Below are 12,702 nucleotides of genomic sequence, written 5' to 3'. Positions count from 1 at the left end.
TCCTGAGACTGCTGTACTCGACCTGCCTGTGTCTTTCACATTTCAAATTCCCTGGTTAGCCTTACACATGGGATGTTTTCAGGTTTCTGAAGTCTTAGAAAATTAGCCATTAATGAATAAAAAGTCTTTGTTTCTGTTTGGTCTACAGTTAAGACCAAGCATGATCTATAGCTAATTTCCTTCACCATAGAGAGTCATCTCCCAGAAGTAAGGATTCAGCCCGGGAACGTTTGAAATGTGACCAATGTAGGCTGAAATGGGAATTCTTGTTTCTTGCCATTTGGCTTGAAAGGTAATGCACTTAGAAGCTCCATTTAACCAGGGAAAAAACCTAAAAGTAGAGACCAGAAGAGTGGGGCATTTGGGCAAATTAACCGTTACCAAGTGTTTCGGCATTGTTGATTTTTCTGCAGTATTTAGCACAATGCCTGGCATATAATAAGACATATAATAAGTTTTATCAAAGACTCCTAAGAAGCTTAGTGTAATTTAATGGTAATATGAAAGGGCTCTTTAGAGGCATTTTTAGATTAGTCTGATTTTCCTTTTTTTTTTAAATTTTATTTTTATTGGAAAGGCGGATATACAGAGAGGAGAGACAGAGAGGAAGATCTTCTGTCCCATGATTCACTCCCCAAAAGAGCGCAACGGCCAATGCTATGCCGATCCGAAGCCAGGAGCCTCTTCTGGGTCTCCCACGTGGGTGCAGGGTCCCAAAGCTTTGGGCCGTCCTCGACTGCTTTCCCAGGCCACAAGCAGGGAGCTGGATGGGCAGTGGAGCTGGTGGGATTAGAACCGGCATCCATATGGGATCCTTGCACGTTCAAGGTGAGGACTTTAGCCGCTATGCCACTGCGCCAGGCCCAGAATGTATTTAATCTTGAGTAGTTTTATTTTTTGGAATTAATCATTTAGATCACCTGCACATAAAATGATACATGCACAAGGATATTGATTATAGAATTATTTATTGTAGTAAAAAACAAAAACAACCTATTATTGGTTTTGATAGGTAAAATAATTGGTTTCAATAGGCATATCCATTTAATGAGATGGCTATCTCAGTGTAGCTATTAAGTTAATTACATAGCACAATAGGTATTAGTTGGGATTTATTGTGTGGTGTATCTTAAATCCAATATTTGGTATATAATGATGTGTAGTCATACTATCATTCAAGTAAAAACTTTTTTTTTTTTGCTTTTATTTATGTTTCAGAATGTACTCTCCAAGTCCTGTTGTATTGCCCAAATTCATCCTGCTCTGCTCGCAGTTGGTTGTCTTTGAAACTGAAGATGATGAAACGTTTGTTTATTTTTCCCATGAATACCACTCAGGTGTTTGTGTAAGGACCCTGTGAACAGGTGGATCTCATCCGTCTTTTGTTTCTCCCAGCTGTGTCATTAGCCGGAGGAGGAGCCCAGTGGAGGTCCCTTTCCGCAAGCATCCAAGCCATGGCTCAGGTGAGAGTCTGTTTGCTTTTGCTTACATGGAATCATTTTTACTTATGGAACATTTGAATCTTTTCATTCCTTACAGTGTTACCCATTAGTATTAAAAAGAAAACAAACAAACAAACAAAAAGATTAAAAAAAGTTTTTTTTTTTTTTACCTGAATGGGTGTGTGTGGCGGGGCTGCGTGGTTGCGTTATGGGAGGGAAGTTCGTGGTGGGCCTGCAGGATTCCCAGCTCCAAGGCCTTTCTAACGGCACAGCTACACTCATCCGAGCACACCGGCTGCCTGGGGGAAGGGATGCTCAGTGGGCTTCCTGGGACCACCCCACCTGGAAGGTTTTTTTTTTTTCCCCGGCACAGGTGCTTGTAGCTTGGTCACGTGTTTTCCCTAGGGGAGGGGAGTTTGAGGTGTGCCCTGGCAGTTTGATGGTTCTGGATTTACAGGGGAATGGCGGGATCACATAGGTGGTAGCTTGGGATGACCTGTGGATTTATGTCCAGATTAGGAATTGCAGCTGAAAGCCCTCCATCGGTACGTCCACAACATGGGTGTGTGAGTAGGAGGCTGACACTGAGTTGGTTTGGAGGGGAAGTAAGAGTCATAGAAGAGGGGCTGATAGCAGAATCTGTCGGGGCAATGCGGGCTCACCCCTGTGGAACTGCAGGCTCTGCTGGCTCGCCCAAGAACTGCGGATGGGAACAGGCCTGGCTGGGGAGCTAAGGGGACATCCCAGATGTCTCATCCCCAGTGGTGAGGATGACAGTAGGATTTGTGGCAGCAAGCTGGGCTGGACGTTGCTACAGCCTCCACTGGGGTGAGAGTGCACTGGTTTAGGCAGCAACAGATTGGGCTAGACTCCGACCCCTACTGGTACTCATGAGAGCCAGGTTGGATGTAGAATGGGCCAGGCTAGGTCTTGACTCCCGCTGTGTCTGGGCATGGACCAGGTATGCTGGGCTGAAATAACCAACAGCAAGAACCAAAAAGGGTGTGGCCAGTTGAGCAAGGCCAGTGTTCTTGCCAGGACAGGAGATGGACGAAGTCATTCTGAGCCAGGGACCCACTGATAGGCAGGGAAACTGTCACTGGGAGGAGACCTGATGGAGGAGCTTGGGAAACTCCTTCATCAGGATGCAACCCCTGCAGGTGCCTGCAGAGGCACAAGAATCAAGGCAAGGAACAGCCCAGACCATGCTAGGTTACAGTACCTGCCTGCATATACGTGGATCAGATCTGGGGACAGACCAGTCCGGGCCAGTTAATAACACCTACTGGCAGATCAGAGAACCAGGACAGGGGCAGGAGGAACCAGAGGGGGCCACAACACCAGCCAGTTCACATTAGGGTCGGGACAATAATCAAGCTGGGCTGGGATAGGTTGCAACACCCACCAGCAGGAACAGGAACAGGGGTCAGGCTGGACCAGGCCAGGTTGTGCAGTAAGATTGTGGATGCTGAGGTGAGGCAATCATGCCAGTCTGGGGCCAGCAGGGGCCAGGTCCCAGAAATGGGGGATCTGACAGGGCCTACGTAGCTTGGCTCAGGTCCTGGGACCCACCTGTGTGGTGGGGACTGGGTTCGTGAGCCCAGGGAGGAGGCCCCATTGGGCATGGTTCCATTCGCCTAGTCCAGGTCCTGGGACCTGCCTGTGAGGTGGGTGTTGAGTTTGTGAGCCCCAGGGGTGGGCGATCTGGTGGGATTCGGGTTTGGCTCAGATCCTTGGGCCCACCTACAAGGAGAGTGGTGGGTTTGTGGACCCCGAGGGGTGGAAGACCCAGAGGGCCTCAGGTCACTTAGCCTGGATTCTGGGGTCAGCCTATTAGGTGGGTTCTAGATTCATGAGCCCTAGGGTGGGGTACCCAGTGGCGGGACTTAGGGGGATCCAGCTGGGCTTGGGTCACCTGGCTCGGGTCCTTGGGCACATCTGTGAGGGGGCGCCGGGTTAGTGAGCCTCAGGGGTAGGGGATCCAGTGGGGCTCGGATCATCTGGCCTGGGTCCTGGGGTCACCTTGTGAGGTAGGTGCCAGGTTCGTGAGTCCCAGGGGTGGGAGATCTGTCGAGGCTTGGGATGATTGGCCCAGGTCCTTGGGCTCACCTGAAAGAGCATTTCCTACATAGTGAAAAGTGGACACAGGCCCAGCTGTAAAAGGAGAATATGGCACATCCTTTGGTGCTGTAGCAGAAGAGGAACAGAGCAAACTAGACAACTACCCCAGTCAAACGATGACAGCAAAAAATCCCAGTGAATGGGAACTTGAGGATTACTGTGTCAGCCTGTGGACATTAGGAGGGTGGCTTTATCTTTGCATCGGTAAAAGTGACATTTAATTATTATTTTTTAAAGATTTATTTATTTATTTGTAAAGATTTATTTACTTATTGGAAAGTCAGTTATACAGAGAGGAGGAGAGACAGAGAGGAAGATCTTTCGTCCCATGATTCACTCCCCAGGTGAGCGCAACGGCCAATGCTATGCCGATCCGAAGCTAGGAGCCAGGAACCTCTTCTGGGTCTCCCACGTGGGTGCAGGGTCCCAAAGCTTTGGGCCGTCCTCGACTGCTTTCCCAGGCCACAAGCAGGGAGCTGGGTGGAAAGTGGAGCTGCTGGGATTAGAACCGGAGCCCACATGGGATCCTGGTGCATTCAAGGCGAGGACTTTAGCCACTAGGCCATGCCACAAGGCCCAAGATTTATTTATTTTTATTACAAAGTCAGATATACAGAAGGAGGAGAGATAGAGAGGAAGATCTTACATCCGATGATTCACTCCCGAAGTGAGCCGAAACAGCCGGTGCTGTGCTGATCCAGAGCCAGGAGCCAAGAACCTCTTCCAGGTCTCCCACACGGGTGCAGGGTCCCAGAACTTTGGGCTGTCCTCAACTGCTTTCTCAGGCCACAAGCAGGGAGCTGGATGGGAAATGGAGCTGGCAGGATTAGAACCGGCTCCTATATGGGATCCCAGTGCATTCAAGGTGAGGACTTAGCCACTAGGCCACGCTGCCGGGCCCAAAAGTAACACTTAAACCTATCCAAGCCACTTGGGCAGAACCCTCAGAATATGCACCCGTGGAGACACTGGGTTGGTATGAGGTGGTGGTTCCTCATCTCTGGGTCCTGGAGGTGTGGAGAGTCGTGTGGGGCTTTCTCTTTTGTCTCTCTCCTTCCTCCAGATATAACAAGAGGTAGCAAATTTGAAAACAGTAAGTTCACCTGATTTTCCCTAAACCTTCATTCTTCCCATTGTGATCAACCATGTAATCATTATAAAGAATAAAATTTTAAAAATCTTTCAGTTTGGTTAATAAGCAGTATCAAAATTTCATTCCCTTTATTATAAACGAGAGTGTAGCTAAGATGCCAATTTAAAAAATTTCTCTTAGTATAAATAATTATATAAACAAGAAGTTGCTAGACTTTGTTGAAATTTAATGCCCTTAATTTACAGTGAAGTATTAGCCAGCCAAGTGATCAATAGCAAGTTTCTTTGAATATGTTTTAATCATATTAAAATCCATAAGAAAATTGCTTGGTAATTTTTTATCAAGAATTCTTATTTCTTCCTATAAACGGATTGTGTATATATATATATGTATTTTTTTTTTTAATTGGAAAGTCAGATATACAGCTAGGAGGAGAGACAGAGAGGAAGATTCACTCCCCAAGTGGCTGCAACGGCCAGAACCCCGCCAATCTGAAACCAGGAGCCAGGAGCTTCTTCAGGGTCTCCCCCACAGGTGCAGGGTCCCAAGGCTTTGGGCCGTCCTCGACTGCTTTCCCAGGCCACAAGCAGGGAGCTGGGTGGGAAGCAGGACTGCCAGGATGAGAACCAGCTCCCAAATGGGATCCTGGCACATTTAAGGCGAAGACTTCTGCCACTAGACTATGATGCAGGGCCCAGATTGTATATTGTTTACTGAAACTAGCTGACCTGCCGCTGGTTTGTCCCCTAAGAACCGGGCTTCTCTATTTTGTTGTTGTTTTTGCTGTTGTTAAATAACACGTTCCCTTCTCTAGTCCTTTTTTCTTTTCAACAAACAGTGCTGCATACTCTTGTACTAAGTCTTTCCTATCTTTCCTAAGTCTGCTCTCTCAGACTTCTGCCAGACATCCTGATAGGACAGAAATGTGTGGTAGTTGCCTTTGTTCATTGATTCAGTTTGGCAGTGATTTCATGGGATAGAGATGAGTGATTAGCTGTACTTCATAGGGAAAAGCCTGATTGTCTCCACAGACCTGGTTTTTTTTTTTCTTTTCTTTTTTTTTTTTTAAGATTCATTTTTATTGCAAATATACAGGTGAGGACTTTAGTTGCTAGGCTTTTGCGCCAGGCCCAGACCTGGGTTTTCCAATAATAAAGTAAGAAAAAGCTCCTGGCTTCGGATTCACTCAGCTCTGACTGTTGTAGCCACTTGGGGAGTGAACCTGCAGACAGAAAATCTTTTCTTCTGTCTCTCCCCCTCTCAAAAAAAACAACAACAACAACAAAAAAAACCAAAAAAACACCTTCCTCGTCCATTTTCTCGGTCTCTTGCTTCTGTCTTGCCTGACTGCCCCCGCACCTGCTGCAGTTTCCCTTTAGTTGTTTGTTTGCCCTGGATTTTCTTTCATCAGTTTTGTTTTCTATCAACATATTGAAACATTTTTCTTACAATTTTTTTTCCTCACAATTCCATTCCCTCTCTGATCTCTGATACCTTTTATCTGATTTACTCTGCTCCTTAGACATTTTTAGTGTCCTGTCTTTATCCCTTGTTTGAAGATTTTATCTTAGCTGTTTGGGAAAGGGGAGGCGAGAAGCAGCCCCTACAGCCATGGTGTACCATGTGGTAGCTATGCTGGAACTGGTGTGTGCAGGACCACTGGTTTGGGTAAAACTCTGGCCTGGATTTTGTGCCTCTGCAGCCTGGATTGATAAATGGGAATGTCTCACTGTAGGAGGCGATTTCGGAGGAAGAACCGCAGGAAGCGCAGTGATTCACTCGCGCTTAGCTGTTTGCAGTCACCACTCTCATCTCGGGCATTCACATGCTAACTTTTCTTTCTTTTTTTTTTTTTTAAGATTTATTTATTTCTATTGCAAAGTCAGATATACAGAGAGGAGGAGAGACAGAGAGGAAGATCTTCCATCTATTGATTTACCTCCCAAGTGGCTACAATGACTGGAGCTGATGAAATCTGAAGCCAGGAGCCAGGAGCATCCTCTGGGTGTCCCACATGGGTGCAGGGTCCCAAGGCTTTGGGCCGTCCTCGACTGCTTTCCCGGGTCATAAGCAGGGAGCTGGATGGGAAGCGGGGCCCCTGTGATTTGAACCTGTGGCCATATGGGATCCCGGCACGTACAAGGGACGTACTTTAGCTGCTAGGCTAGCATGCTGGGCCCAAGATTTATTTTTATTTTTCTACTGGAAAGTCAGATTTGTAGAAAGGAGAAACACAAAGATCTTCCACCTGCTGTTTCATTCCCCAAGTAGCCACAACGGCCAGAACTGAGCTCCAATCAAAAGCCAGGAGCTTCTGGATCTCCCACATGGGTGCAGGATCTCAAGGTCGTGGCCATCCTCTGCTGCTTTTCCAGGCCCCAAGTAGGGAGCTGGATGGGGAGTGGAGTAGCCAGCATTAGAACCAGCACCCATATGGGATCCCGGCTCATGCAAGGCGAGGACTTTAGTCACTAGGTAATGACATGGGGACCCACTGATTGTCTTTTGCTTTGTCTGCCTTACTCTTTTTCTTTTTTCATCACCAAAACACTTCTATTTTTTTGTTAACTGATTCATGTGCATGCTTATTTTGGCAGGAGTCAGTGATGTTCAGTGATGTTTCTGTAGAATTCTCTCGAGAGGAGTGGGAGTGCCTGAATGATGACCAGAGAGCTTTATACAGATACGTGATGTTGGAGAATTACAGCAACCTGCTCTCTGTGGGTAAGGAAGTCTGTCCATAATTATTCATCTTCTGCCTTTGCAAGATGTCCCTTCCAGTATGAAATACTCACCTGCCTTTCAAAGCCTGCATTTCTATAACCTGTCTTTGCCGAAATGTCCTCAATATTGTAGAGACAGAAAAGGGAAGTTACATCGAGCTCTAGGAGGAGTTTCAGATCTTCTGTCACATTTCATAAGATAACTACATCTTCCTCTGGCTCTTCCTTTAATATCATATTAGGTTTGAATTCTAGAATAGTCCGGGCATAATTTGTCTCATTACTTCTTTTTGAGCAGGATATTCCATTTCTAAACCAAATGTGATCTCCTGCTTGGAGCAAAGGAAGGCGCCCTGGCTGCTTACCAGAGGGCTGACAGGAAGCCGGTGGCCAGGTACGTAGGCATGGTGGGTAATGACAGTCTACCAGGGGAGTAACTCACCTTGGCTTCTTTCTCCGAAGCGCCCCTAAAGAGACGCTGGCGTATTGTATAAGCAAAGGCTTCATTTAGCGTGAGCCTCACCTCTCTTCCTTACCTGAGTGCTGCCTGCTTTTCTCCTCTTAGGCTTCTCTTCCAATTCTAAATACCTGGTGCCCTTCTCTTTCCTCTCTAATAATATTCCTTTCTGTCCTTATTTAATTCTTTCCAAGCTTTTCATTCTTTTTTGTTTTTACTCTTGTAAAAAGCATTATCATATTCTGAAATACTTTTTTTATTTTTCTAAAATTGCCAAGGGCTACTTTAAAAAGATTTTAAAATTGGAAATGCAGACGTACAGAGAGAAGGAGAAGCAGAAAGATCTTCCCATCTGCTGATTCACTTCCCAAGTGGCCATAATAGCCAGAACTCAGCTGATCTGAAGCCAGGAGACAGGAGCTTTTTCTGAGCCTCCCTTGTGGGTGCAGAGTCCAAAGCTTCAGGCTATCCTCTGTTGCTTTCCCAGGCAACAAGAATGCAGTTAGGTAGGACGTAGAGCAGCCAGGACAAAAGCAAGTGACCACGTGGGATCCCGGAGCATGCAAGGCAAATATTTGCCAGTCAGCCATTGTTTCAGGCTCAGATTTATTTTCTTTGGCTAGGTTTTTTTGGATATAGAAGTCCTAAACTTTTAATTTATTCATACTTTTAATAAAAATTTTCTCATTTGGGGCCTGTTGCGATAGCCTAATAGCTACTGTCTTCGCCTTGCATACCCTAGCATCCCATATGAGCACTGGTTCTAATCCCAGAGGCCTCACTTCCCATCCGGCTCCCTGCCTGTGACCTGGGAAAGCAGTTGAGGATGGCCTGCACCCGTGTGCGAGACCTAGAAGAAGCTCCTGGCTCCTGATTGGCTCAGCACCGGCCGTTGCGGTCATTTGGGGAGTGAATCAGCAGATGGTCGATCTTCCTCTCTGTATGTCTAACTGCTCCATAAAAATAAATAAATCTTTTTAAGAAAAAAAAATTAAAAGAGAATTTAACCGAAAGTAAAGGCTCAAGATGTAAAAACAGAGTAGATGCATGTACAAGTTACTGGGAGAGGTTTGGGTGTGTTTTACCAATGCTAGAAATGAAGAGCTGTGTCTATGGAAAAGTTAAAGCTGGAAAATATGGAGAAAATTAGTATTAAGGAGGAAAACCCATTAGCACATTTGTCCAAAATATGTTGACCAAGTATGTATTATTTATCATGAAATGGTAAGTGCTAAAATAAAACCAGAAACAATCCAGCAAGGGGATAGAGGGCGCAGTTTTGTGTGAGATTATTTTACGATACATTTTATTTGGTTTTATGATATAGTTTCATAGGTTTTGGGGTTGCCCGTGTCCTTCCCCAAGGTCACCTCTCCCCCCGCAGTGATTTCCCCTCTGTTCCACTAAAATATAATATGTAATAACAAATCAGGATCATAGCGCACTAACCCCTAGAAATTTTCCCTTAGGCTTGTACATTCCGTTCTGCCCACTGCCCTGGTAAGTAGCACAGATCCTGTTCCATGAGTCAAGTCATCCTGTAACAGTGGGGATAATGCTAAAAAGGAATATGAGTGGTTTGCAAATTCCCATAAGAAATCCTGATTTAGAGAAATGTTTCAAAAATCAATGGTTTTGTTGTTCAATCACTATCTTCATCACACTGTATGTCTTCACTTTTATCTCACTTTTTTCTCCTCCATTTTTCAAAAATGAAGCTTCATTCTCCTATTTTAATAGAACCTTCATTTTTCTCAGCAAGAAAAATGCGTGATTTTTTTCCCCCCTAGAATCAAGAGGTGAGGCCCAAAAATTTCTGAAGAAGGAAATTGATGATTTAGAGTCAGCCCAGTGGAAGATCATGGAAAGGCTTACAGGACATGACCGTCAGTGTTCCGGTCTGAGAGAAGGCTGGGGATGCAACGGCCAGCCTGAGAAACAGCGTGGCTCTCGGGGCTTCCGTCACCTGATAATCCCTCAGGAAGAAGTGCCCACTTTCGATCAGCATTCATCCTTTACTTTACAACAAATCATTAATCAGAAAGAGAAATACTGTGAAACAGGAGACTATAGAAAAACTTTTAGACCTGGCTCCCAATTTACCAAACATCAGATAATTCATACCGTTGAGAAACCCTATGAATGTAAGGATTGTGGGAAGGCCTTTAGACATCCTTCAAGACTCACGCATCATCAGAAAATCCATACTGGCAAGAAACCATTTGAGTGTAAGGAATGCGGAAAAACGTTTATTTGTGGTTCTGACCTTACCCGACATCACAGAATCCACACAGGTGAGAAACCCTATGAATGTAAGGAATGTGGGAAAGCCTTTAGCAGTGGCTCAAACTTCACGCGTCATCAGCGGATTCACACTGGTGAGAAGCCTTACGCGTGTAAAGAATGTGGGAAGGCCTTCAGTAGCGGTTCCAACTTCACTCAGCATCAAAGAATTCATACTGGGGAGAAACCTTATGAATGTAAGGAATGTGGGAATGCCTTTAGTCAGAGCTCACAGCTCATTAAACATCAGAGAATCCACACGGGCGAGAAACCGTATGAGTGCAAGGAGTGTGAAAAGGCTTTTCGTTCTGGCTCAGACCTTACTAGACATCAGAGAATTCATACTGGTGAAAAACCCTATGAATGTAAGATATGTGGAAAAGCCTATTCTCAGAGTTCACAGCTTATTAGTCATCATAGAATTCATACTGATGAGAAGCCTTACGAATATAGGGCTTGCGGGACGAACTTTAACTACGGCTCACAACTTATTCGGCATCAGAATTTGTACTGGTGAAAAGCCAAGGAACATGAAATCTGTGGGAAGCCCTCTCATGTGGCTCAAAATGGTTTGTCTTCTTTGCTAACTACAGTTTGCTCAGCCCAGGAAGAATCATGTTAAAGAAACACCCTATGAATAAAATGGATTTTGAAGCCAAAAGCTCCTTTTTCTCTTGATCTCGGATTGTGGAAATTTAATCATGTGATGATAATTTTCTTTTTCTCTGCAAGTTATCTATAATTATTACATGTGTAATAGCCAAGCAGAAAGGATTTTTATTAAGATTGGCATTATTTTGCAACATCATGTAATTTATGATAACAGAAATCCTGGATTTAGTATAAACGTTGGTGACACTGAACAAAAATGTTGGAAAAGACAAACAGCATTGTTTGATAATTGGAATCATAGATACCACACAAATTAAAAAGGTTATACTGAATAAAGTCTGTGATACATTTGAAAACTTAAACAAAATGATTTTTAGGACAACACTTCAAGCCACCCGCTATGACCTAGTGACTAAATCCTCACAACTGCTGGGACCCCTTTTGGGCACCGGTAGTATCCCAACGGCACCACTTCCCTTCCAGCTCCCTGCTTGTGACCTGGGAAGGCAGCAGAGGATGGTCCATAGCCTTGGGACCCTGCACCCACATGGGAGACCCAGAAGAAGTTCTTGTCCTTCAACGTCCTCTCTAGGAAAAGGGTGCTGGAGAGACAAGATGGTGTGGCCTACTTAGATGTAAGCATGAACATGAATTGGTTTTTCCTGTTGGTTCTGTGAAATGCGTTTTGATTTTGTAGGACAAGGGGGGAGGGGAGGCGCTTGCGTTCACCTTCAACATCTTGGCTATTGAACTGATAGGGAACCCCCACACTAGGACCTGTGTGCACCTCTGCGTTGTTGGGTTCTTCCCATCACTTCTGTGGACTTAAAACTTGTGTGTAAAGCCTTTAGACAGTTCCTGCTATTTTGTACAGGTTTTTCCTTTAAGATTTATTTTCTTTTTATTGGAAAGGCAGATATACAGAGAGAAGGAGAGACAGAGAGAGATGTTACATGCGGCCACAACAGCCAGAGCTGCGCCAGTCCAAAGCCAGGAGCCAGAAGCTTCTTCCAGGTCTCCCATGCAGGTTCAGGGTCCCAAGGCTTTGGGCCATCCTCGACTGCCTTCCTAGGCCACAAGCTGGATGGGAAAGCAGGGTTGCTGGAATTAGAACCGGCGACCATATAGGATCCCAGTATGTGCAAGGCAGAGGCTTTACCTGCTGGGCTCCCGTGTGGAGCCCTGTTTCATAGGTTCTTAATGAACCTGAGCTTTTAAATTTTTTTTTTGTTTTTAAAAAAAGGGTTTTCTCCCCATTAATGGTTTCATTTGAAAGGCCGAGGTACAAGAGAGAAGGAGAGACAGTGAGAGATGTTACATGCGGTTGTGGGCAGGACCGGAAGTGGAGCCGCTGACATGTGAATGTGGTGCCCGTATGGGATGATGAAGACTCTAATGCCCTAACAGTTTACAAGAGTTAAGAAACTAGAGATGCTTCCATGTATTGAGGCTTTCGAGAGGCCAGGCAGTGTACGTACAATTATTGTTGCCAGACTGAAGGGGCAGAGGATCCCGAGATACGGGCTGGGTCGGGAGTCACACACCGCAAGGACGCTGCCACCTGATCTCATACAAGGACTGTATCCCAGACACAAGCAGACGCTAGCACGCGTGGTTCCCAGAGCTCTGCAGCCTCCCCTTCTGCCCACCTCCACAGGTCCCTGTGCCCTCAGACCCGCGGGCAACGAAGCCAGCCAAGTCTCAGGGCCATCCAACCATCAAGTAACACCGTCGGAGCACTCCAACCCACAGCGGGGTTAAGGCGTCCCCAAAGTCCCCGTGGCCTGGGTGCTGGTGTATTCTGACAGCAATGAGCAGCCCTTCTCCTTCCTCTGTAGGAAGACGTAGGATGAAAATGAAAACAAACATCTGTCACACCCTCCTTCAACTAGGGAAACAATATTAAATAGAAATCCAAAGTGATCAAATAATCTGACGCACAACGTCTGAGACATAGCGCGGTGTTGGGCA

General features: G+C 45.6%; 2 protein-coding genes across 3 annotated transcripts in view; one reads left to right on the top strand and one right to left on the bottom strand.

The window, feature by feature from the left end:
* The window catches only part of LOC121153689 (zinc finger protein 566-like), a 221,779-nt gene that overhangs the window by 8,235 nt on the left and 200,842 nt on the right, over positions 1–12,702 (top strand). Inside the window, exons 3-6 of one of the 2 annotated variants that reach the window (XM_040976384.1) lie at positions 1,219–1,463; positions 7,254–7,380; positions 7,678–7,773; positions 9,627–10,529. In XM_040976384.1, coding sequence (XP_040832318.1) covers positions 1,455–1,463; positions 7,254–7,380; positions 7,678–7,773; positions 9,627–10,529 — 1,135 coding nt within the window. In that variant the 5' untranslated portion in view covers positions 1,219–1,454. Of the gene's footprint in view, positions 1–1,218; positions 1,464–7,253; positions 7,381–7,674; positions 7,774–9,626; positions 10,776–12,702 lie in introns of those variants that run through there. The other variant, XM_040976385.1, reaches the window with a different exon arrangement.
* Positions 1–12,702, bottom strand: part of LOC121153686 (zinc finger protein 850-like) — a 277,443-nt gene that overhangs the window by 144,617 nt on the left and 120,124 nt on the right. The gene's annotated exons all lie outside the window — the stretch shown is intronic.

This window comes from Ochotona curzoniae, unplaced genomic scaffold (assembly GCF_017591425.1).
Source record: "Ochotona curzoniae isolate NIBS_2020 unplaced genomic scaffold, NIBS_Ocur_1.0 contig_2699, whole genome shotgun sequence".
Lineage (NCBI taxonomy): Eukaryota > Metazoa > Chordata > Mammalia > Lagomorpha > Ochotonidae > Ochotona > Ochotona curzoniae.
The sequence above is the reverse complement of the archived record's forward strand: the minus strand, read 5'-3'. Positions and strand labels throughout refer to the sequence as shown.